Source organism: Alternaria ventricosa (genome assembly GCF_023758065.1).
Source record: "Alternaria ventricosa strain BMP 2768 chromosome Unknown scaffold_1, whole genome shotgun sequence".
Taxonomy (NCBI): Eukaryota; Fungi; Ascomycota; class Dothideomycetes; order Pleosporales; family Pleosporaceae; genus Alternaria; species Alternaria ventricosa.
In genome coordinates, this window is record NW_026055681.1 from 1628941 (window position 1) to 1654133 (window position 25193).

General features: G+C 51.5%; 9 protein-coding genes across 9 annotated transcripts; 6 read left to right on the plus strand and 3 right to left on the minus strand.

The window, feature by feature from the left end:
- Positions 1-794: 794 nt before the first annotated feature.
- Positions 795-1572, minus strand: J4E93_000560 (uncharacterized protein; the record flags this gene model as incomplete). Its single annotated transcript, XM_049338519.1, has 2 exons — positions 795-1464; positions 1517-1572. The coding sequence occupies 2 exons, from the start codon at positions 1570-1572 to the stop codon at positions 795-797; spliced, it is 726 nt and encodes a 241-aa protein (XP_049204404.1).
- Positions 1573-4094: 2522 nt separating this feature from the next.
- J4E93_000561 (uncharacterized protein) lies at positions 4095-4977 on the plus strand (the record flags this gene model as incomplete). Its single annotated transcript, XM_049338520.1, has 2 exons — positions 4095-4564; positions 4617-4977. The coding sequence occupies 2 exons, from the start codon at positions 4095-4097 to the stop codon at positions 4975-4977; spliced, it is 831 nt and encodes a 276-aa protein (XP_049204405.1).
- An 838-nt stretch (positions 4978-5815) lies between these two features.
- Positions 5816-7405, plus strand: J4E93_000562 (uncharacterized protein; the record flags this gene model as incomplete). The annotated part of the gene is made up of 5 exons (XM_049338521.1): positions 5816-6062; positions 6115-6693; positions 6743-6862; positions 6917-7264; positions 7320-7405. 5 exons carry the CDS (start codon positions 5816-5818, stop codon positions 7403-7405), a joined length of 1380 nt encoding a protein of 459 aa, XP_049204406.1.
- An 836-nt stretch (positions 7406-8241) lies between these two features.
- On the plus strand, positions 8242-9376 carry J4E93_000563 (uncharacterized protein; the record flags this gene model as incomplete). The annotated part of the gene is made up of 2 exons (XM_049338522.1): positions 8242-8260; positions 8313-9376. The coding sequence occupies 2 exons, from the start codon at positions 8242-8244 to the stop codon at positions 9374-9376; spliced, it is 1083 nt and encodes a 360-aa protein (XP_049204407.1).
- Positions 9377-10741: 1365 nt separating this feature from the next.
- On the minus strand, positions 10742-14583 carry J4E93_000564 (uncharacterized protein; the record flags this gene model as incomplete). Its single annotated transcript, XM_049338523.1, has 4 exons — positions 10742-11481; positions 11536-12245; positions 12298-14378; positions 14443-14583. The coding sequence occupies 4 exons, from the start codon at positions 14581-14583 to the stop codon at positions 10742-10744; spliced, it is 3672 nt and encodes a 1223-aa protein (XP_049204408.1).
- A 2652-nt stretch (positions 14584-17235) lies between these two features.
- Positions 17236-18052, plus strand: J4E93_000565 (uncharacterized protein; the record flags this gene model as incomplete). The annotated part of the gene is made up of 3 exons (XM_049338524.1): positions 17236-17317; positions 17379-17877; positions 17929-18052. The coding sequence occupies 3 exons, from the start codon at positions 17236-17238 to the stop codon at positions 18050-18052; spliced, it is 705 nt and encodes a 234-aa protein (XP_049204409.1).
- Positions 18053-19797: 1745 nt separating this feature from the next.
- J4E93_000566 (uncharacterized protein) lies at positions 19798-21241 on the minus strand (the record flags this gene model as incomplete). The annotated part of the gene is made up of 2 exons (XM_049338525.1): positions 19798-20871; positions 20924-21241. The coding sequence occupies 2 exons, from the start codon at positions 21239-21241 to the stop codon at positions 19798-19800; spliced, it is 1392 nt and encodes a 463-aa protein (XP_049204410.1).
- A 1269-nt stretch (positions 21242-22510) lies between these two features.
- On the plus strand, positions 22511-22932 carry J4E93_000567 (uncharacterized protein; the record flags this gene model as incomplete). Its single annotated transcript, XM_049338526.1, has 3 exons — positions 22511-22552; positions 22605-22685; positions 22735-22932. 3 exons carry the CDS (start codon positions 22511-22513, stop codon positions 22930-22932), a joined length of 321 nt encoding a protein of 106 aa, XP_049204411.1.
- A 312-nt stretch (positions 22933-23244) lies between these two features.
- J4E93_000568 (uncharacterized protein) lies at positions 23245-24872 on the plus strand (the record flags this gene model as incomplete). The annotated part of the gene is made up of 5 exons (XM_049338527.1): positions 23245-23440; positions 23660-23745; positions 23923-24097; positions 24165-24424; positions 24477-24872. The coding sequence occupies 5 exons, from the start codon at positions 23245-23247 to the stop codon at positions 24870-24872; spliced, it is 1113 nt and encodes a 370-aa protein (XP_049204412.1).
- Between the last annotated feature and the right edge of the window lie 321 nt (positions 24873-25193).

A 25193-nucleotide genomic window follows, 5' to 3' on the forward strand; every position in this document is an offset into this window, starting at 1 on the left:
TGAACTCAAAGTCGCTCAATGCTTTCGGGCAGGTAGTCTCGTCACGATTGAGGGTTTTGCGTGGCTGCCGATAAGGTGAGAAAAGAAAGCATGGCGCTGCGCCGGTTGAAGGGTCCGCAAGTGAAGTTTCACGCTAACGTGATCGGGCGAGATCTCCCTGATCATCCGCGACGTCACCCAGTGACAACATCGCGAAGCTGTCGGTTATCGCAGCAGCGTGCGTGTACAACCATCATTTCCATCTTTCAACTATCATTCTAGGGTTCTTGCCTCACTTTCACGAAAGGCGTGACGTCGCCCAATTGGAAATGGGAAGCTGCTACCTAGGTACCTCGCCCTCGCGCACGTGAGCTGCGCGCACTGTGCACGAGAAGCTTCCATATCGACCCGGCGAGCTACATTCCAACGATGCAGCAATACGACCAATGGGGACGAGAACGACAGAAATGAGGCGATCTTGATGTTTGCTATAGGAGCACTGGGGCTCGTAGCTTGCTACCCAGGTATCATGGGGAAAGAAACGCGCACGCTAGTCAATTGCACGTCGGAGCAGTGTCTTTGAGTATGCACATCTGGCTACATGCTGTACTTCTGTTGACCGCTACATCTATTTCCCGGCCCAAGCCATCAGTCTCAAGACCCTATGATACCCACCTCTGGTCTGCTGAGGTTTCTCAATCGGACCGACATGCTTCTGCGGCAATTACATCGACGCCCTGCGCCGTCCAAGACCCTTCCTACCGTGCCTAGTCGTCTTGTTAGCTCTCTGTCCGTTCTGTGAGCCTCACAAGTACTTACTGTGTAGGGTTCCTGGCGGAGTTGGTTGCGGTCTGGGTGGGCTGCTGGGTGATGATGTAGTTCCGCGGGTCCGTAGTTCTGGAGACCCTATGCGGGCGAGTACGACGCCTCGAATGGCCCGAAGAGACGTTCGCGATGAAGTCTTGGTGAAACTTCCGATGGGGAATATACCACTTGATGTTGGCGAAGTCAACGTAGCAGTCTGCTAGGAAATAGCGCAAGGGGTCCCAAGCCAGAGTGTAGTAATAGACATGGTTGATCACGTCAGATCCAGGGTGGTATCGGAAGCCATTCGGCCAGATAAAGTGGAAGTTGTCTACAATGGCGCGAAAGACGATCTGAGCGGAGGTAGAGTCTTCCATTTCCACAGAGAAAAGGTAAAGACTGCTCAAAGTGATGTAGCGAAGCCTGGCGACAGCGTCCATGGTCTGGTTGCCAGCAGTTGAAAACTGTCGTCGGGGAGGCTTGTTGTCGCGAAGGAGGACGATGTAGTCATTGATGAGACCTGGCGGCCGGCTTCTCATGTCCACCTTGTCTTCGCGGATCGTCTCGCAGTGCTGAGCAATCTTTGCTGAGCGTTCGAAAACGAGATCTCGACATAATTTTGCTTGTGTGACATCTCCACTGTTTGGTAAGTGGTGGAGGAAAGTGACCATAGCAGGTGGCCTGTTGGATACGTGTTAGATGAAGACGAAGAACTTGATAGTGGGGCTTTTACTCTCTCATCGCATCCTGCGCCTTGAGGAATTCTAAGAGGAGATGCTTGTCGGCCATGGCGAAGGAGACACTTGTTTGGTCCTGTTTGATCGAAATGGTTCTGTGTACGATCAAGGAGGACGGGTGCGACATCTTGGGAATGACTTCAAAATCGTTTGCCCGACTTGGTCACGTAGCGGCGCACGGAGCCTTTTCTTTCCCTTTCTTCCAGTACGTCATTCGTTACAATCACGCTCTTTCAGTAATCACCGCGCTCTAGGTGCTGTGAGCTACAGGGTCGATGTGCTGTAGTCCGTCGTCTGTAGTAGCGGCTTGCGGCTTGAGTACATATTCACTTGGCAGTTTCCGAGTCACGACAATACCTAGGATACATGCGCAAAACGAGATGAGGAAGAAAGTCATTGGCTGCAATGTGTGAGTCTGAGTCAAGCACCCATGTGCGAGAACTTCACCAGACGATACTTTCGCTTTACTGATAGAGTACTGCTATATCCCTGCTTTTCGTATCCAGCGAAATTCTTGATCGCAGTCGCGGTCTCAGGAATTATCTTCGCCTCTGACGCCCGAGTATAACGTTACCAGCCAGTGTGACGTTCCCATAAGAGCACCTTCGGTCACAATACATCGACCGGGCCCTCCACGTAGTATACCGCTATGAAGTTATTAAATTCCCTTAGCTGAGCGTGATTCCATATCCAGTAATGCCTTCCATCTGGGGAGACGTCATTGACCCAGCCCGCATTTTGACTTGCGACGAAATTTGCTGCCCTTCGATTTGCTTCGTTTATCGCTGTGCCAAGATCATTACAGACACATTCTGTAAACGTACTCTGATGTATTAAGGCATGCTGATCGATGCATCGTATGCCGGTGAAACCCAGAGTAAAGTGATACGGGGGTATGCGGCGACACACAACCCATTTTTGTACCGCCGGTTCGGGCAATGGTTGCACTGCGAGAGGCATGGAGTGACCATTCGTCAATAAAGTAGGTGCAGACAAGGAGCGACCATTTGTCAATGAAGTAGGTGCAGACATGGAGAAGACCACTTAGCGGAAATCAGATGGGAAAGTCGAGCGATGGGTACACATTGTGCAGGAGGATTAAGAGCGCGACTGATAAAGCCCAATAAATTTGATGAGAGTCACGAGAGACAATAGTGTGACGCAAATCACCTGTTCGTAGACCGACAAACATACCTACTTACGCGCCGCATCACTCTCACGTCAAGACTGATCTACTCAACGTATATCTAGAATCTTCTACGAGCACCTTCATTGCCGCAAAAGCGGGCTTGTGACCCTAAGGGGTTTTCTTGCTGTACGCTGAGTTATCAAACCCAAAGTTTACATCGTCTTGTGTGATTGTTGCTGCTTATCGCGGTATGAAATACGTCGGCCTATAAGAGTGTCTCCACACTTCTCATGCTCTTCGTGAATGCGACACACCAAGTCGGCCACGAGCAAGACATCAAATTGAGCGAAGCAGATGTGGCTCATACAGGCCGCGAATGCAAGCCTACCCACTTATTGCCGCGCCGATGGTATTATCTGTTACGACTTCGGCCTAAAAGGTGAACGGGACTACCCAATGTTCAAGATTGTGCCCAATTCTTCGATCGGTCCGAGGAGATTATGGGGGTTGTACAGAGTGTGGAGTCCTCTGGTCTGAAGATGAACAAAGACCATAGTATTGTGCAGCCCTGGCCTGATCGCGTCCAGCCTACAACAGCCAAACACGAGTCCGACATCCTTTGTGCTAGTACTTCGAACGACAGGGAGCGGTGCATGAAGCTGAAGGACGCAAAGTAATGTGAGCCGAGCAAACGCGAGTACAAATGTTCGACGCGCAGATGGAAGGGTCGCCTGGCGTGTGATGCTGAATGCGGAGTTTGAGCAGCGCAGTCAGAGATAACCTGGCTATCTAGATAGCTTGGGAGCTGATAGAGACTTCACACTGAAGACCTTGGGATGGTGCGTCGACTGCGAGCGATCAGGTACCTACCTACGTAGTCTGATCAGAAGTAGAAAGGGGTAGCGACAGCGCGACGTCCACGTTGGAGTAGATGAGCTCCATATGTTGAGATATGCCAGTATGGCATGAACCCTTCGGTTAGTGCCTCGGCATCACGACCGTTTGTATACCCACAATACCATTATCCCACTTGAGTCAATAGCGCCTACACGGAGCTTCTCTCCGCTTCAAAATCGCGCCATTCTGCTCAAATCTCGTCGTCTGTACAACCATCGTAGCCTGTATTTCCGGCCGCGCAGCCAATGAGAGCCTCAGATTCTCCTTCATGGTATTCTCAGTCACCTAGAGATGGCGCACCTGCCGGAAATAGAGACGTGACTGTTTGTAATCGTAGGTGCCTGACAGGCAACTATCCGTTTTGAGGCAAGCGGACCAAAAGGACCATCGCAGCGGGAGATAGACCAGATATCCGGGCCACTCTCGATCGATCTTCAGCCTCGTCTCTCTACTTTGACCAAGCTCTTGATACCTCACTGCTTCGCTGAGCCTCATCGTTTTGCTGAACCTCTTCGCTGAACCTCTTTTCTTTGCTAATACCTTTTGCGATGGCCACTAACATCTTCAAAGACTACTACGCGGACCTCGGTCTCCAGCTTGGCGCTTCCACTGATGCCATCAAAAAGGCATTCCGTGAACTTGCCAAGACACATCACCCCGACAAGTCCGGTGTAGCAGATGCCGATGTCTTCCGCCGCGTTCGCGAAGCTTTCGAGCAGCTCACCAACACCGAGTACCGCACCGAATACGACCGCACCTACATGCGTAACAAGTACCAGACTAGCGCTCCCACTGAGCAGACGAACCATGATACCGGTAACGAGAACTTCGGTGGCAAAGGCCCCGCCAACTACGAGGCTGGTAGAGCATACGAGGCCGGTAGAGCAAGCCCGCCGCCTCAGAAGCCGTTCCGCAAGCCATACGAGGCAAGCTGGCAGTACTACCTGGGCAAGGAGTATACCGCATGGCAGGAGAAAGACGCCGCCTACCGCATGAGGCACCCTGAGGCCTATGAGAGGTATGTAGAAGTCATCATCCCCACACCTGATCTTTGCTAATCTTCTTTTCAGTCCATTCGAAGGCGGGCCTCCGACTCCCAAGCCTGGTGCGAAGGCACATGGCATGGCCGTGCAGATGTCTCACCCCTGCGGCCAACAGACGTGCGTCTACAAGAGCACAGCATGGCGCGTTCAGGTTGGCGGGGAAGACCATTGTGTGTTTTGCATGGCCGCTCACACCGGCGGCATGAGATGTCCTGGTTGTGAGGCCTTGGCATGCAAGGCTTGTGTGGAGAAGATTCGCGCGCTGGAGCGCAACCCCTTCGAGGGTCTGAGGCCCAAGGCGCAGTATTGTGCCTCCGGTGGTCGAGCAAAGAGTAGAATTGTGAGAGGCATGAGTGATGGTGGAAGATGTTCAAGGATGGTTGAATAGGCTCCAAATTACCAAGGAATAGATATTCATGTACCAATGTGCACTCCCAAGCTTCTCTTCATCGTGAATACCGCCCTCAGTTTACACCTACAGATACCTAGAGCACGTTCGCGAGAACATCTCACACAAAAGAAAACTGGACAGGTTTGCCGCCTACATCAATGTAGAAACGTGCAAAGTGGGTGGCCTAACGTCAATGTAGGCTCCAGGGTGTTGGATGTTGTCTTTGAATGAGGTGTGAAGATGGATGTATCCACGATGGGGTGCCGTCATATCTGAAACCAGCCCTCTTGGTTTCACGCGGCAGCTGCTCGCGAAGCCGCGGTCGGTTGTTCCTGCCGCCCCTGACGGCGCATTGACCCCGCACAAACCAAGACCTTGCATCATCGACGCGCCCAGCCGTCCCACATTTTAGAAACGCCGTGCTGTGTCACTCCACTTATTGACGCGCAAGCCCCCAAGCCTATCGTCAGCCCGTACCGGGAGGGGACTTCCATGTATGACGCTCGGCGCTGTGCTGCTCCGCGGTCCATGATTGGGATCAGCTTGGCCGATTGCACAAAGCGGCTATTCTATTCGGGACACCACGAGGTTAGCATACCGTGTTCGTATCTCCTTGTCCTACGAACGTGAGCAGTGGCACGGGACAAGGACACTAATTCATTTCATACTAATCCCTTCGATTCACTGGGCCATTTCAGAGCTAGTGCTGTTTACAACATCTTGACGAATCGAGACCTTGACCTTCTACATTCCTTTGTGTTTTGCTGGACATACACTCATCCACAACCGACCGTCGCCCTTCGCTCATTTTCAACAATACAAGTCCACATTCAACATGGACCTTTATCGAGCTACATTCGCTGGATCGCTAGTGCTCAATGCACTTGCTTTCTACCAGTCGCACCGCTCACGCAAGGCGGCCGTCGTGGAGACTGCGACTACGGAAAAGAAAGACGAGCATCAACATATAGAGCCTGATCTAGAGGGCTTGAGCAAGCTGAAGAAGCGCTTCTTCCCTATTTACTTGCTCGTCAATGCCGCGGACTGGCTCCAAGGACCATACATATACCCTATCTACAAGGGCATGTTCCACCAACCACTTCGTCACAGTTTGAAGTGCTAATACATCTGTAGATGAGAAAGGGCTCTCGGAAGAAACAGTCGCATTCCTGTTCCTCACGGGCTTCATCGCTGCCGGCATCTCTGCATCTTTCGTAGGCGCACTCGCAGACCGATATGGGCGCAAGACAGCATGCTTGGGTTACTGTGCCCTTTACTCTCTTTCGTGCGCCACTCTCCTTACCAACAACATCTACGTTCTCTTCTTCGGTCGCATCCTCGGTGGTGTTTGCGGTACTGTTCTTTGGAGCGTCTTCGAAAGCTGGTTGGTTGCCGAGTTCAATCATCTCATGCTGCCCGACGGCGAGCCCCATCTCAGCGCGATATTCAGCACGATGACCACGTCAAACACATGTGTCGCCATTGGTGCGGGTATCTTTGCTGAGTGGGCAGTTAGGATGGCAGGCACCGCAAAGGCACCGTTCATGGCCTCCATTGCGTGCCTGAGCCTGTCCTTCCTTGCCATCTCGAACTTCTGGGGGGAGAACTACGGTTCAAGCAGTCGGAGAGCATCAGAGACTGAGGGGCTGCTCCAACAGGAAGAGGCCACCCCAGCCCCTCCTGCTACTTCTGCTCTCCGGACCATTCTGCGTGGTATGTTGAAGCGTCTGTACCTGAAGTTACTCTACTAATCGAGGTTTAGATCGCAACATCATGATGCTTGCGTTGGTCTCAGGATTCTTCGAAGGATCTCTGTTCCTATTTATCTTCTTCAAGTTCCCGGCGTTGAAGCTCAGTCACAAGTTGGCGGGCTCAACAGATGGTGAGCAGCTTTCTATCCAGCCTATGCAAGCACAACCAGGCTAACACATACCAGAACTGCCATTTGGTCTCATCTTCGCCATCTTGATGTGTTCGATGATGTTTGGGTCGCTCCTTTACAAACATCTCTCCACATCTGCCTCACCTGTGCCAGCACAAAAGATGCTGACAGGCATCCTCGCAGTCTCATCCGCCTGCTTCTTTGTTCCTGGACATTTCCGAGACGAGCGCGTCACGTTGTGGTGCTTCTGCATTTTCGAGCTGTGCTGCGGAGTTTACTACCCCGCAATGGGCTCTTTGAAGAGCAAGCTGGTCGAAGACGGCTCAAGAGCCAGCATTTACGGCATTCTTCGCATTCCGCTCAACGTTTTCGTTGTGCTTGCTTTGAGCACTACGAAAGAAGGTAAGCATCGCCGCTTTGTTCGGTACAAAAGGCCCAAAACTAACAATGAGTCCAGGCGAAGCGCATCGCGACACCGTATTCACCACGTGCAGCGTGCTCTTGGTGGCGGCTGCCATTGTCGTTCACAAGACCCTCACATGATCTCATTACAGTTTCCACTTTCCTTTTCCGTCCCCCTGCATGGCACTAAAACTAAACATAACCTCGGGAGTACGCATCCATCATCAGAAAGCCTCGCGCGAAGCGGAGCAACATCCAAGATAGTCGCATCGCGAAATAGCGATTTACATGTATTATACCCACAATTCCATTGATAGATACAATCGATCCTATGACATCATGCTTGCGACGCGTCTGGAGTGTGCGTCCTGAAACGCGTGCGCCGTGCCTCAGCTGCAGGAGCAGCAAGACAAAGACACGGACGAAACAACCGCTCATGATGATCAACCGACCCACAACTGCCCCGCCGCCTCATCGTCCGCCGTGCGGCTAGTCATCGTCCCCGTCGTCCACTAGTCGCAGTGGCATCCTGACTGGTGCGAAGATAGCGGCGTGCGGCTTGAGCGGGGTTTCGTAACATACAGGCCGCACGGGTCTTGGATGTTCTTGTTCGATCAATGCTAAATCTGTAACGGGGGTCTACCTGATGTTTGGTTGTGATAAGCGCTCGGCAGATGTACACGTAACACTGTTGGCCTTTCCGCTGTTCTTGTTTCGCGTATCCTTGGCATATCTAAAGGACCGATGTCCACCATGCCGCCAACTAGGAGTCAAGTTGTCCGGGGCCTACTTGTCGTGTATCTTCAGACCCTTGGCTTCGCTATTGTCTACTCCTTCTTTCTCTCTTCTTTCTCTCTTTGTGTACGCTTGACGCGATTGTTACCTCCACCGATTCAACTCGGAGGTCATACATCACGGTCGTTCCTTCGACTCAACTCTCCCCACCAATCTCACGCCACTCTTTTCCACCTGCAAAGATGTTCAGGTCTTTCGGTGGTAGGTCCAACTCCTTTGTTCTTCTGTGAACGCCTACTAATAAGACGCGTAGCCCGCATATTCGCTGGAGTATTCGTCGTCGTTTTCCTAATCGTCATTTTCCATAATGAAGAATCCGCTGGCACGGCACTACTTCCTTACCTCCCCGTCCTCCCATCGACAGGGTCTTCGCAACCCTCCTCCATCCTGCAAGCATGGATAAAAGACCGATCTGCGCTTTCCGAAAAGTCGTGGAAGAAGAGCGTTGAGCTTCGAGACCAAATGGCTAAGTCGCATCCGGACAACCCGAAGATCCCATTCTTCCCAATGGACTTCCTCAAATACCCCTTCACAATCTGGGATTTCTTCCCACCAACCTGGACATGCCCCCACGACATCCAGCGCGTCGGTAGGCTCGGCGACGGAGGAAAATGGGTATGCGGAATGAACATCTACGAGAGTCTCCCCGCACCCAAGTCCGCTTCCGCTACCATCGGATCGCAAGAACCCCTCGTGGACGCGCAAGATGGCCTGGTCATGTACAGTTTCGGTATCAACGGCGAGTCCTCCTTCGAAGCTGAGATGCTCGAACGCGTCCCCAGCGCCCGCATCTGGGGCTACGACTTCTCCGTCGACTCCTGGGGTCCCCAAATCGCCGAGAAGCACCGCCACCGCACCTTCTTCAAGAAGGTCGGCCTAGGCAAGGAAGACAAGCATGAGTCTGACCCACCATTCTGGACCCTGCCCGCTTTGATGAAGCAAAACAACCACACCTACATCGATATTCTGAAAATTGATATCGAAGGCAGCGAATACGACGCTCTCGACACGATGATGAACGCCTTCGACAACATGAAGACTGCATCTGGCAAGTCTGTCCTGCCCATCGGCCAGGTCATGATCGAACTGCATCTTGGCGACGGCATCAACCTCGATAACGCGGGCGGTGGTGGCAGCATAGACTTTGGCCGCTTCAGGTCATGGTGGGAGAGGCTTGAGCGCATGGGTATGCGACCTGTGTGGATGGAGATCAACCTCTTTGCTGTTACCCTGGGTAAGAGCAAGGCGAACCCGAGATGTACGGAATATGTCTGGGTCAATGCCAAAGATCAGCGAAGTGTTCTTTGGAATGTATAAATAGCATCTGCTTCGGCAGCAGGATGAGCGGCGTTTGGAGCTTGACTCCGGCATTATAGATATCACGTTCAGCCAATTCATCCTTGATTTTCTCCTTGACGATACGTGTTCTTGAAAGCGGCGTAGGTCGCTGGTGATGTGGTTGTACTTTCCTTAGAAACGCCGAGCTGTCGAACTGCCGTGCCCGCGGGCGACGCTGATGTCAGATGCAGACTTGTCTGAATGCGATCTAGCGTTTGGCTCTCCCAGCCGCGCCGCTCTCACAGCGCGGCTTCACGTAACCAACATCTTTCCATCGCGAACAACCCCCCAGACAAACAAAGACACATGTCATTATGCGAACACGAGTCCGCTCCGCCCCATGCAAGACTTCCAAGCCCTAGCAAGCCTTGTCGCAAGCCTCCCACCAGCGCCTCACATACCGCGCCCACCATGCCCGGGCAGCTAACGTTTCGGCGCCGAACGCCGTGCGCGTTACAAATTCCAGCCTCGCAATCAACCCGAGATTCTAAGCATTTGACCCGAATAATGCTATACAGCCGGTGTTGTTAATATTGTGGTTCTGCGGATCCGCTGGGTTTTGGTCAAAGGCTACCAGCTACCTTTGGAAAGTGGAAGATCGCAATCAGATAGGGGTGTTGATACCGCGGTGGGAACTAAGCCGCGATTAGACTTCCCCATGGGGCCGCTATCTTGAGCCGCAGCCGCCCTCGTCGAGATCAAGATCTAATATCCGAGGAGAGGCCGGTGGTCAGCCCTAGACATGGAGGTTTGGAAGTGTAGAACTCCCTGCGCATTTCACCACATAAGCTCCGCTGAGTTGAGAGTTCAGGGTCACATAGTGCTAACTGCGAGGTCTGGGCTCTCACGACTCGTCTGAAACAACGCCTTTCCGCACTTCGTGTGTCTGAAGCGGCGCCAAGCGCCGAGACATTGACAGCCTACCGCTTCTAGAAGTCTGACTGCCCGGGGAGAAGAAGGAGGGTCGCATCGCTGCATTGCGAAGGTTGCGCAAGGACGGCATTTCCAATCAACTTCGAGGCGAACGAAATGATGAAATTCACTTCAAAGACAGTGTTACGAAGACCTTCTCAAGGATACAGCCTCAACTCCAGAGTAGACCGCTTTTGTTGAAGCGGGCCGGGCCGGGCGCCGTTGGGAAGTGTACAGGCATGCGACAGAGAAAAGATACCGCGAGATTCATAACACGAGGTGGGCAAGAAATGTCACCGTATATTCGTGGATGCAAACGCCGTGTACAAGTTTGTTGTATTCTCATGAACTCCAATGGGAAGTGAAAGCAATTTTTTGATGAATGTTGTTAGATTGAAGCCTTGTCTAAACCATTGCAATCGCGACCTATACCTACTCACCACTACCAAGTCCACTCCCAAAGATCTTATCTATCCTCGTCGCTCTCTCCCATACCACCTCTCCCCTTCCGTCTTCTCCACCCTTCTTCTTAAAGTACAGTATGCGATGCTGAGGAATGAACTCCTCATCCGTCTGCTCAGTCTTCCATTTCTCGAGACCAGTTTCCTTCGCGCCTAAAAAGCGGTCCTCATATCCGATAATGTAATCAGTCGGATCAAGACTCGGGTCCCAGCGTAGACGGTTGAGAACATCCGATGCAGGGCGTAGTTTTGTTCTCGACAGAGGAGTTGAAGTGGGCTTGGGGCGCTGAGGTATCGCACGCTGTGGCTTGGTCTCATCGGCGTCCTCGAGGTCTTCGTCAATATCTTCTTCATCGTCGGAGTCTGAATCCATGTCCGTGGCGTAGATACCCCATTCTCGATCATCTAGTCGCAAGCCTTTGACCTCGCTAGATCTTACTAGCGAAGCATCGATCCAAGAAGTGCTTGCATCGAAGTTCTTCTCGTCGGTTCGCAGCTGCGTCAAGAAACGATCCAGTACCTTTTCCAGAGCTTGTTTCGCGAGTTGCTTGTCATCCGTGTTATGTGATGAGATGGCTTTTTCGGATTTCGAGAGGCCGATCAGGTAACAGCCTTGGTACTCTTTGCCTTCGCTCACGTCGAACGAATTGCTGTCGACGAAGCGAGCTGGCCAAATTTGTACTTCGGACTTGGGTATGGCTTTGTGGATGTCTATCAAGGTTAGTAAAACGATTGCGCAACAGGTGTTTGGAATATGCGGCTTACCTATGACGAGCGAGATGCATCGAGACTCAACCCAACCGACTAGGCTCTTGCCCTTCGCCAATGTACGGCCCCAAAACTGTATGTCGACCTTGACGAAGGTGTTGTGGTCGCGGATGAACTCTACAGCCCCATGAGGAAGTCGCGACCCTGGTTCCAGAGCAGATGGTGCGCCGAAGAACGCCTCCCACGTCATTCCTGGCTCGCAAAGCTGCTTTTCGGCGGTCTTGAATGCCTTGACGAGCAGCTGCAGGCCGGGAACCGTAGCCGTATGAGCGATATTTGAGTTGGGTGCGTGGTATCCCAACACCACCATCGGCTCTCTTGCGCTGCGATAATAACGGGGACTTTTCTTGTGGAAGATAGCATCGTAGACAATGTCGTTTGTCCAGTCGAATTGAGCGTAGTGATGAAAGAAACTCGCAATGATGTCTGCAGCCGTGACTGGGCCGGCATCATGTCCAAGACTTTTGCAGACCCAGGAGAGCATGAGCGTAATGTGTACGCCTCCAAGGAACCCGAACTTCGCACTATATATGCCGCGCTGCATAGCCCATAGCTTGATAGACCGATAAGCTAGGCGGAATGCAGAAAGCGAAGGTAGTGTACGTTGAATGTATAGTAAATCGCGGTAAGGCTTGAGCTTGCGGAGTGAAAGAATGGAAAGATTGAAGATGGGATCGGATGCTGGGATGTTCCGGAATTCATGCCACCTAGTTGCTGCATGTTAGCGCTGCTATATCGCAATCGTTCCGTGAGACTCACCTCTCGACGACCTGGGGCGCAGGACAATATTGCAGATCCACGAATATGCCGTTGACGGACAGTTCGAGCATGGTGCCGGTGCTGGCCTCAACCTTCCGCAAGATCCTGACACCTTTAGCTTCTGCTTTGGCGAGTCGTTGCCGAGCGAGCCGGAAGAAGGTCTTAGAGCTAATGGTGCCAATACAAAGGCAGTCGATGTCCGAGTCTGCAGTCCATACACCCAGCGCGTACGAACCAACTGGCACTATAACCAATGGTATATCGGGTTGCGCTGGATCTCCATCGTCTGATGTACCTAGTAGTATGTGCTGGAGGCTTGCAAGTGCGTCGTGCCGACTGCTCGCTTGATCTTCGTTCGGGAACATGCCGTGGGTCTCGAGCACGGAAACGAGGCTCGTAGTCTCTGCCAAGGTTCCATCCACTCGCTTGTATTCAACGGCAGGCTGATTTGAGGAGGCTGCTTCGCTTCCGGTGCTCGCTACCGCTTCGTTGACCTTGATCTTCGTTCTCACTCCATAATGGTCACTAGCTGCGACCTGCACACCGTCGATCATCTCCGGAACGCCGAAATGGTTGAAGCGATCTATGCGAAGTGAATCCTGCGACCGAAACAGTATCCTATCGTAGCGCTGCGGCCGATCGTGAGAAGTCGTAGTCGTTCCTGCGGCAAGTCGGTTATTCTGGGGATCGAATGTCGCACCCTCTTCGCCCTCGAACAGATCTCCGGATGTAGTTGTACTTGTTTCGTCCACTCCTTCCACACGGGCAACAGACCAGGCATCAGATAACCCAGCTTCCCGAATCTCGGCCTCAACTGTTGCTAATAGGGATACAGTCTCGCTGGATATGGACTGGTCCTTGACGGAGGTCTCAATGGTGTACGTCGACGTAACGAGGTTGAAGTCTCCAGCAATGACCCATGGCTCGCTTCCGTAGTGCCTCTTTAGGTATCGCGTCAGAGTTCCCATCTGAGCTTTCTTAGTAGCGACTGAGCCATCAGTAAGACCAGCAGTCAAATGAACTCCAGCGACAACTAAGCTTCCCAAGCCCCTAGTGCCAGATGCCGTGACGCCTCTCAATTGCGCAACGAGAGCACTCTTGTGTTTGCGATGGAAGGGTACTGAATGCCAGCTAAAAGGATAGCGGCTCAGGATGACGACGTTCCGTAGACTGGGAAGAGGACCTAGATCGTTTTGGCATGGCGGACCATGCGAAACAAATGGGTATATGTGTGCAATGTCCTGACGAGTGAAGAGTAGATAGTCAAGAAAGTCGTCGGAGACTTCTTGCAGTACTAACATGTCGGCCGTCGCTTGTTCGGATAGAATGGTGTCCACTATCAACGGGTCGCGGTCATGGTCCGGCGGATACTCGGTGTCTACCAGGACATTGTAACTCGAAACAGTGATTTCCTTCACTTCAGCCTCGTTCTGGTTCTCGCATGTGTGCGGCGACCATCTGGATTCGTTGGGATCGAAGCAGAGAGCTGGCACATCGCGCACCTCGTAATCATCAAGTAAGGATTCTTGCTGAGTTTCATCACCATCTGGTCGGGGTGCGGCCGGATTCGAGGTGGGCAGCTTCACCCAGTAGTCTGGAATGTGAGGTCTCCAAACATCGCATGGGGAACCAATATCGATAGTTCCATACAACCGCATGTAATCAGTTGACAGCGCGCCAGTCGTCCTCTCACGAATAAGGATAGCGAGCGTGCCGACGCGGAAGTGTATGTTTGGTAATCTTTGAGCCTTTCGAAGGAGGTATGACTGCGAGAGTAGAGGATTACCCTGTGTTTGACCGATAGTGAGGTGGGGAGTAAATCGAGAAGGACCTTGGCCTAATGCTTGCAGTACAGTCGTACGCAGGGATACGAGAGGCGAGTCTTCCTCACCACGGTCATCGGTACCAAGAAATACGGTGAAGTTGTTCTTTTGCACGAAACCACCCGCTTGAGCCAGTTCTACATCGATGGGTGTCTCTTGGGTTGGATGCTGTGCCAAGTGCCCTTGAATCTGCTCCTGTGCTTTTGGAAGCTGCTCTGGTGCAACGAAAGGGTATACGAGGTTGACGTGAGGTGGCCACTAAAGATTTTAAAGACCCTAGTCAATGTGTGCTTTCTCTGAATCCAGGACGTATCTAACTCACTTTCCCATAGGCCTTATCGTAGAGTTCCCGCAGCTGATCTACGTGACTGCATTGAGAAGCGGGCGGGATGATGCACAACGCTGTATCGTATGAAGTCGTTGACATCCGCGCTGGAGGAGAAGTAGAGTCGGTAGTCGCCATGTTTAAAAGTAGAACGAGATGTAGACAAGGCGGATGAAAGGGGTATGTCGAGTGTGTCAGAAAGGACTCTGGTGTCTAATGATTCTGATCTCTTGTATGTGTACAGCGATCTTTATGTCTTGTACAAGAGACACGCTCAAACACTTTACTCCACTCCGTGATTCAGCATGCTTCCCAATCAGGCGATACATATGACTCCGGGGGCTGTTGAGCCTCATGCACGAGGCGCAGGCAGAGTGAGCAAAAGTGAGTCATTCGCGCTAACCAAAACGAAGCGGTCTCTGGCTTCAGGGCTGGGTGCGATGCTGCGTGAACGCGCCCAGTCGAACCTGTAATGCGATGATATGTGTAACAGCATTGAGCGCACCGCAATGTGACTCAAACAAAGTCGGGCCTGTTCCTCATGCAATGGCGAGATGATGGCTGTGCGGGAGAGCTTCCATCGGTCCGAGGCTCAAGTGGGGTCAACCGCGCCTGCGCCTCAGAGCTGCGGGACCTACCTGGGCAGGCATCGTGAACAAACCATCCAACCTTCCCTCACGCAACAGCAAGCAGCTATGGTCGGCTTTCTAGATCTACCGAGCGAATTGGTCTTCAACATCATCGACCTTGTGCTCTCGTCACCTACTGGTTTACCGAAGAATGGCACGCGTCATCGGCCCAGCTATCCAACTGGCGTACGCAATCTTTGGTATGTACCGAGCCTGGATTATCTAAAGGATTCAGGAGTTTCAAGCCTTCTACTAGTCAGTCAACGAATGTATCGCGAGACCAAAGAATATCTCTCAAAAGCGCCGCGGAACTTCGAGGTCGATATCGCAGTTATTGATGACCACTGGTTCTGGCCGACACGGCGCGTTATTCCCGCGCGCGTGCTTGAAGGAACCATCGAGAGATTAGACATCAACATAATCCCGTGCTGTACCACGGATGAACGGCATCTGCAGACGGACTGGGCTCACGAAAGCCGGGGTCCAGTTGACTTGTCCATTTTCTGGCTGCTTCTCGCCGGAGGACTGTTGTTCCCGCTGGCTCGCTTCTTGATCGATGATAATCCGAAAAGGCATGGATCGCAAGTTTTCCGGGGTTTAGAAACATGGGTCGACCACTTGTGGAACGAGCACTTGGATGATGGCCGGAACATACCTGTTACTCAGATTGATATTGTGACTATCAGCATTGATACGCGGAGGTATGGAAACGGCAACAAAGAGATCGGTCTTGCAGAAATACCTTTCCGTAAGATTGAAGGTCTGGCACATCTGGATTTTAAGGAGCTATACCCAGTGGACTTCGCCAAGTCAGAAACTTACCTTCGCGAATTGATCAGATACATCGATGAGCGACTCTATGCTACGGGAAAAGTAGCCAAAAAGATCGGAAAGATACAATTTTCTCTTGATGGAAAGTTGTCAAGAGAATTGAATACAGTGGTATGACATAACGGCCAAGCCGTACCGCAAGGCGGCACTAGGTGGAGTTCACAATCCCTCCTGGATGCAAACACGAGCAATGCCTAGCCTATCAGATCAACCCAACTAGTTCATCTTCGACATCGTGGTTACGGCCTGTTCACCCGACACATTACTATTTCTCGGCATACAAAGCCGCATCCAGATGGTGATGACTTTCATGGGAAACAGCCATTCTTACTTCGGTTCAAACATCATCCAGGACCGGAGCGACCGAGGAGTGGATTTTGAAGAACTGGCACAGACTGGTCTGAGGTCGCCAACAACGAACATGACCGGAAGATGGAGCTAGGATGCGTACCAAATGTTTGACGGTATCAGGCGCAAGGCTTGACTCGCCATCGGAACAGCACCAAGCGATGCAGTGTTGGCATTTGGATCCGAATGCGAGTAGCGCTCAACAAGTTTGACAGGGCGAGCATGCAGAAGTTCGTCGCACAACCGCTTCTGGACGCATGGGCGTATGAATCAAGGAGCGTATTCTGTTCACCCTATGCTCGCGCAATCTGGTTTTCGTGAGGAAATCGGTTAACGGAACCTTAGCTTGCCTATAGCTTGAAGCCGCAGAAACAAGCTTCACCGCGATCGCCTCTAAAAAGCAAGCGCCCAAGGGTGGGGCTCGTCATTCTACGATGATCTACTCCAGCATCGAGCGATTCGGCAGCCACGACGGATGTGCTATTGGAGATCGGCAAGGCTGTGACGCGCACTGAACTGGTTTCCCATGCATGGCATTTCCAAATCACATTCAAGAAAAAGCATGGAGTTTTTCAGTGACGTACTTGCCTTCAACAGGTTAGTACCGCGTTAGCGGTGTCACGTGCACTGGTTCTCAGCCACCAATCACGCCTGTATTGTGGCTTGTCGTTCGAAGCCATCCAATCTCATGACGCGCCGAGAAAGCGCAAAGCCAACATGTCACTGCCGTGCATCAAGCCTAAGCAAAATCTCCGCGGTTCCAGGTTTAATTTGGATGCGGGGGGCTGGTACCGAAGCTGACGGTGACGGTGAGTGACGATTGTGTCAAACGGGCAAGAGGGGTCCTGGTCTTCGTGTCACGTCGCTCTCACCCCATCCTCAGAGATATAAGATAATACATCTTCACGCTGCCTCCATCTCCAACATTCAGCAGACTCACCAATCCATCAATACCATCAACGTCAACACCCAGCATATCACCATGGTGCACACCCAGCAGCCATTGGACGCGCCGGTCGACTACCCAGTCACCGACAAGCGCGATCAAACAGGTCTTCTTACGCGTGAGTAGCTACCCATTAACTAGATGTGAGACAAATACTGACTACATACACTCATCTTTAGGCTTTGTGCCGGACAAGCTCAAGAACACATCCTTCTACCGTTGGTTCTTACGTTTCACACGCCTCCTACAATTCATCAGCTCCGTGGTCTCGCTTGGCATCTTTTCCCAGCGCTTATATAAGGTGTACCGCCTTGTCAACAGCGTCAAGACATACCGCGGCGTCAACGGTAGCTATGGTGCAGTCGAGGGCATCCTCGCCGCCGCCGTTCTGTATACCTTGATCACGATCCTACTTTCTTGCATCAAGAAGTCAGCGAACCCTGGCGGTCGAGCACTCCGATGGATCTGGGTACTTCTCGACCTTGCATTTGTCGGAGGATTCATCGCTGTTGCTGTGCTCACGCGTCCGAACGGAGGTCTTGCTGGTGCCCGTCACTGCTACAGCCCGGAGCGCATTGCTAACGGCAATACCGGTGGGGTTGTCACTGGCGAGACTGCGAGCCGTGATGACAGCTGTAATCTGCCGTGGGGCACCTTTATTTTGGCCATCGTTTCCACGTAAGTTCTCATTGCCCAGAATCCCAGAGTTACCTGCTAACTGTCTGCCAGGCTTCTCCATGCCATCACCGCCTCCTTCCACGAGATTAGGGACCATCGCCGAAAGAACAGGCTCGAACACGAGAAGGCCGTTCAGCCACACACCGAGGCTCCAGCAGATGGCGTCCGCTACTAAATGCGTAGTCCGATCGGCGTTCTGTCAACGAGCAAGGCATGGAGTCTGTGAAGTACGGTGTAGGCGTGTCGCAGACATCCCCGCCATCCAAAGCCCCACGAACAACATACACGTATACCCATGGTGCATTCGCCCTGTGGCTGATGCATTATATTCTCACGAGTTTTCTCTTTAGCGAATGGCGCAATTGAGTCGGAGTTTCTGTAGCACTGAGCGAAATATTTCTGCGTTCAACTAATTCAACACTTCCCGTATGTTTCTGTTCAAAGGTGTCTCTCCGATTGTGATGGCAATCCCCGAAGTAACAACTGTGTTCATCAAAGAGTTCGCGTTCTGTAATCGTGGACCTTGTGATGATGTCTGAGGTAAGTTTGGCGTCTTGTTTGGTGTCACCAGCGGGGACAGGCGTAGTGATGAGAGTAGGCTGATCCTCTTCACCGCCAAGTTCGCTATGGCCATTACTGTCAAGACTGGCTTGTCCCTCTGGGTCTTGGTTCCGATCTCGTTGGTCTGGTGGCGCGGAAGGGGCGAAGAGAGAGCGTCAGGCTGCGGCGGGAGCGGGCTCAGATGTGCTTGTAGAATCGGCTGTGGCGGGGAGCCCAGCTGCGCCCACACCTGCGCGTGCGGATTGTAAGGTGGATGGGCCTTGAGGCTGTTCGTTTGCTGTGTCTTGTTCGCGGTTAAGCAAGCCAATGCAAGGGTCGAGAACGAGGTAGTACGACATGTCATTGAGCCCGATATACAAGCCTACGCTCACGGTCATTCATATTACATGACATTGCATTGTTCCCCTCTTCTATGCTGCGCCAGACTCCCATGATGGGATCTTAATAGCACCCCTCTTTCTTCTTCCCTCACTAGCAAAATCCCATTACTTCCCCGTACTCCAAACCCCGCCCTTGCGAACGGCTTGGCGTTGTGACTTGACTATATCCTGGCTTGGTCGTCTTGGTGGCTCCCATACCCCAGCGCTCGAGTTCTTCTTGACTTTCCGTCCACTCATCCTCACTTGCTCGTGGGGTGAAGATGATGGGTTTCGGCCTCTTCTGTAGCAGCATAGGTGTACCAAGGTCGGTATGTGAGTAGAGTGCCTGTCGTTGCGCGCGACAATGACCGATGGTGAGGTTGTGTCGGTCCGGTGTCAGCATGGTAGCGGCGGTTGTGCTGGGTGCAGCCATTGGGTAATCGAAAGTTGACGACTAGATTGGTTGCTGGCTAACGCCGATGAAGCTTAAGATGCGAGGGCGACTTGTAGGTTGCAGTGATGATTTGGATGTTGGTGTTGTTGTGAGCGTATTCTCGTGGAGAAGCTCCGACTTTATACCACACTGCAAATGATCAGCGCAACGTGTCGATAGGGTATCACGCAGCAGCCTTGATAAATGAGAAGCTTCGATGTAGTTCTGTATATTGTGCTACGTGGCTAGCGCTATCATGCTGTATTGTCGAAGCTTAACGTGATAATGGTGGTGAGACCAAAAAGTGGCGCCACCTGTTTGGGCAACCTCCGAGTAGAAGCCGATGGAAATGCTTGGCCGCAACGAATCAAGTGCAATCTGAGTTGTGAATACATAGATACGTAGAGCTTCGAAGGGAGCTAGATATAGATAGAGTATGGTTTAGTTGAGGATGTAGAACGAAACGCGTGCCGATTGAGCGCAATGGATGGGTATTCTAGAAACAAGCAAATGCGTCGCTGAAAGTCATCGTCGCTCCAAAGGAAAAAAAGTCTTCCTACACATGCTTTAGTCAATGCGCGAAGATTCCGAGACAGGTGGTGAAGGAGGAGGGTGCGAGGTGTCTAGGTACCGGCGCTTCGCTTCCGGGAGATCATCTGCATCTTCATTTGTGCGCTTCTGTGACACACCCACCGAGCCAGTCTTCCGAATCAGCGGGGAGCCTCTCGTCTTCTTTTTCTTCTCAACAATTCTCCTCCATTGTGCTATGGCGCGAGAGCTCAACGTTACACGCTCAAAGTCCGTCGTGGGTGGAGCAAGCTCGATGTTTACCCAATCGACTCTTCTCAGACCTACTAACGCCTTATTGCCGAAGGCTTTGGCCAGATTCTTGGTCATGAAGTCAATCTGTTCTGGGCTCAGTGACGAGTCCCGTAGACCGAACCGCAGTGTCAGGTAGCCTTTTGGCTTGGGCCGCCAGTGAGATGCATTGTCTTTCTGTAGCTTTAGAGGAGCCAAGACTATGTGCTGATCGTTGTGCTGTGCGCTATTGCCTCGAGACCAGATATGCGAGGGCGTATCTTTGCGTCGTGTGTCTAAGTTGATGCGCTGGTGAAGAAGGAAGGTCGATATTGCTCCTTGTGGATTTGTCTCGTGGAGTGCTTTCAAGGCGTCAATGAGCGCACGGGTATATGACTTGTCCCCAGGACGTTCGGCCAATTGATCAACTGCGCACGCGCTGAGGAGCTCGAACTTCTTGTGGCCTTCTTTGCCGGACTTGGCAAAGTTGCTCGCATAGCAGGTGTCTAGAATGGTCAAGACATCGCTCTCTACATCCTCGCTGCGTAGCCGGTCCTCGGCTTTGGTCCAGTTTGCGCGGGCGTTCTTCCGGAATCCTCTGTCATGTAGCACAGAGTTGTCACTCGGGAGACTGCCCGAGAGCTCCAAGCACTTCCTCTCCTCGCTGTAATCGCCGTGCCCCGTGTAGTATACGATGAGCAGATTTTCTGGTCCGTCGTTGTCACGTATAAAGTTGATGACGGAGCTTTCGAGCTGATGTTGAGGTTTCGGATGGACGTCGAGCTCGACAATTTCGGATTTGTAGTGATAGCGGTCGCGGAAGAGGGCATCGAGTTCTCGGGCCTAGTCCTGGTCAGACGACGCGCGCCCAACGCGTTTTTGGAGCACAACATACCTCGTCTCCCGTCTTCAGGTCGTCCAGCGCATCCGCCCACTTGATGATCAAGACTGCAGCGCTGGAGTAGCCCTCAGGCAGGTCCATGTTCTTTGCGATAGCTTTTGACCAGCATTCCCGCATCTCAGCGCCCTTTACCTGGTATACGACATCTGCTACGCTCGGTTTGCTCTCCACCAGACGCTCGTCGCTCTGCGCAGGCGGGCCGCTCTGTCCCGCCTCGTCGTCAATCGATTGTATCCGTATGTCGGCATGGATGACTTTGTTCGGGTAGGGATTCGCAACGTGCGAGGTCACCTCAGTCGCCATGGCGTCCATGGCATGCGCCGTTGCGCTTGAAGAAAGAGCCATTGGGTGGGAGAGTTATGAGGCTGCGGGGCGCCAGGTTCGCGGCGACGGGCCATAATGAGGGCAATCGTTCGCAGCAGCTTTCAGCCCCCATATTGGATATTGGTGGGACATGCAACACGGCTGGACGAGTGCGGAGATGGCAGATGCAGCCACGCCCCGCCGCCAATCAGCGCACCGCCAACTTCATCACCAAGCGTTCCGGGTCAAGCTGAGCCTCCACCACCCCCAATTACAAAGAACCAGCCTGCTAGGACTTGTAGCAAAGAGTTGCAGAGCTCTTAGCTTAAAAAGGTTGCATTAATCTAGATTTAATAGAAGTCCTATTAAATAACTAGTAATTTCTCTCCTCTTAGATTTTTATAAAGATTTTATTATAAGCTTTTAGCTAGTCTTTAGTAGATATTTTTTATAGTTTACTCTAGTATACTAGCTTTAGTAAAGAGTTATATTTTAAAGTACTTTTTAGAAAAGCTATACACTTTTTATAAAAAGCGTAGACGCATATAAAAGAGTAGGCTAGATTTTAGAGTATATATTTAGGCTTTACTAAAGTACTTATACGTAAAAGTAGTATTTTTTTATAGTTCTAGTAGTTATTATAGTATTTACTTTAATTTATTAGCTAGTAATAATAAAGTAGAGAAAAAGCTTACTTTATAGTTTTTACCTATATATAGCTAGGCAGGCTAAAAAGTAAGTATAATAGTAGTAATTAGAGATTTAAAGAAAGTAGATATATTAGCTTATAGTAGTGTATTTAAGATAGTATAGAATAGAATAGAAAAAGTAGTAATTAAGCTTTTTTAAGTATAAGATAAAGCTATATCTCTACTAGTAAGCGTTAGTAAAATTTGTATTTAACTAATAGGTAGTAAGTTATATAATCTGTATAAACTATAGAAAGGTTAAGCTTCGAGCGATTGGCTGCCTGCATTTACCGCTTATGGTCAGAGGTCTGGTGCGATGACATGAGCTCATCACTACTGTACACGCAGAGTGCACAGTCATGCGACATGCAATCATCTGCATGCAACATTGCTAAGCCGCGGCTGTGCAGGCAATATGGGCCCCCAACCACGATCTGTACCGGTCACAACCCTCTGTTGCCTGGGGCTGCAGTAGGCAAACTGTCAAGAGGCCAGCAACAAGGACTTCTATAATAGCAGACGCTGCTACCATACTTCAGGGCATCATCCACAAGGCTCCCTGCCTCACTTCTCCATAAACTCAATCATAATGGCTACCACATTCGATGAACAGCCTCTTCAGGCAGTCGAGGTTAGATCCTACGCTGAGTGGTGCCCACTCCACGGCTGACAGTTAGCCACAGGACGAATACATGAACGCCGCACCAGAAGAAGCAGCTCCACAGACCAAAGCCACTGTTCATAATGATCCGAACTTTGTTGAAGTAAGTCTTTTTTTACGGGTTTAGGCAGTACGCTCTGACTCTGTCTCAGCCAGCCGCGCGCTTCAGCAAGGGCGAAGTCGTTCGGAAACCCGTCATCGCGAACGGTGAACGAACGACGGGCGTTTTTACCGTCTATGACCGCAAGTACAACCGTCCCAGGGGATACCATGAGTATCAGCTCCGGGACGTATATTCCCTGGAGATGGCGAGTGGCTGGACGCGCGAGAAGGATTTGAAGCCTCGCTAGCTGAGCTATGCTACATTGCCTGAGGCTGAGCTCACCGGTGTCACCAGGCAGCTGTGATTCAGATGCGCACAGCCAATTGTGCAAGGGGAGTTCAAGGCGTTGGGGCTGAGTCTTACGGATACGGCGATCGCACCCCCTCAACTTTATTCCTGCAATACTACATACACTGCTTTCGAGCCACAGTTCATTGAGCCACAGACGGCTCACTCTTTATGTTTACCTGAGCGATTATTGCTGGCGTTCGAAAGCTTTCGTCTTCTTCTTTTCGCTTCTTCGCTTGTGTGCGGGCCGCGCCTTCCTTCTTGCATCACCATGGCCCCTCTTCGTACCATGACCGGCGATACTTTCACCGATGAGAAGACACCTCAATCGCCAGTATCGCCAGTATCGCCCACAAATACCGACGCGACCTTAACGGGGGACTTCATTGAGAGTGCTGAAGACAGTCAATCTACCATTCAGCCCTCGGTGCGGGCAGACTCAATTGATGTTGAGAGTGCACAGCCTGGTATGCGATCCCACAAGATCCTTTTTGGCCCCCAAAATTTACTGGCCCCGCCATCTATGGGGGCCAAAAAGGTCAGGTCAGCTACACAAAGCTCCTGCCTGAAGGAGTTTGCCACCGTCAGCTTACGCGTGCACGATATGGCCATGAGATACCAGACCAAATCGACTGCATCGGAAGTTAGGGTCTTGGGGCGAATGATCGAGGACTAACAAACCCCAGAGAACGAGAGAAAGCGACCAAACTTCTTGCGACGTATTACAGTCCCTTTCCGCTCCGAGCCTGAGGATGAGTATGTGACTGAGAACGTCACGCGAACTTGTGAGTCACTGTCAAAAGCGCGTCCGACTAGACACTTATGAGAATCAGTGGAAAAAACACCCAATGGCTTCCCAAAACTTGCAGCATTCCAATCAAGTGAAGCGAACTTCTCCTTGTATCGCTCGTTTTCCTATCTCCATTCACGTGTCCTCCTTGATCTGCAGGATGAAATCACATCACTGGAGAAGGAGCTGGATGAAATAGACTGGGATGACTTTGATGAAGAGCCTGTACGTTTGCAATCGCGACAATTCGACACTAGCCAGCCTGATGGTGAGGGAGCGCCTCGCAGCCGACGAGTCATACTGCGGGAGATCAAAGCCAAGCTTATGGAGTATGGTATGTACATCTCATAGTACTTAAGCGTGGACGCAACTCCATGAACGATGGACTAACTATTGCATAGATGAGGTCCTCATCAAGGCCAGAACATTAGAATCCTTCCAGAAGCCATCGGACCGCAACTACCGTAGTGTACGACGCTACTGTAACAACAAGAAACCTCTCCTAGATGCTGAGATGGACGCGATCCGCAGCAAAGAAGACATCGTATCATTGCAGAATGGTCGTGAGTGGGCAAGCTTCGACGGCAGCGTGGAGACTCTGATTAGCCAAATCGATCGCTTCTTGCAAAAGGTCTTTGGTACCAAGAAACTCCCACTACAAGTAAGCAGAACAATGCCTGGGATGATGAGAAGTTATGTTAACGAGCGATCAGAAGTACTTCCGTACCCCAGAAGCTATGGAGAAGACGACAGACCCTTACGTCTCCCTATACAGCAGCTCTCGCATCGACAAAGTTGTCAATATGCTCATCACATTCGTCATATTCTGTCTCCTTGTCATCCCCGTCATTACCATGTACCAGTTGACCAACACTGCGGCACATGTGGTGACAGATGCTTCGGGCAACACGACCACCACCAGCCAAGTGGATATTGACAGCAGAGACACGTTCAATGCTGTCGGCGTGTTGATCGTATTCACACTGCTCTTCAGCGCTGCAATGAGTCTTCTGACAAAGGCGGCGAGACATGAACTGTTTGCGGCATCAGCAGCCTATTGCGCGATCTTGGTTGTGTTCATTGGCAATTTCACGGGGCCTGGCAATTGACGCCCGCTCTATCAACGATACTTACGAAATTATGATGATCATGATGACCCCTTGATATTTCATATTGCCGGTGCTTCTCAATCTCAAGCTACAACAAGGCTGCAGGCGACGGCGACTGCCGCCCAGTGAGGCGGCCTGTGGAAAGCCTCGGACTTTTTTAATCCGCCACGACCTTCGTATATTTATACGTGCAGGCAAGTCGGGGATTGGACTGTCCCGAGATCCCGCTGACCGGTATGCGAGGCTTGGCGTAATGCGAAACTACCCACATTCAGCCAGTAGGCTACTTAATCCTAGCCCTTTACCACACCAAGCACATAT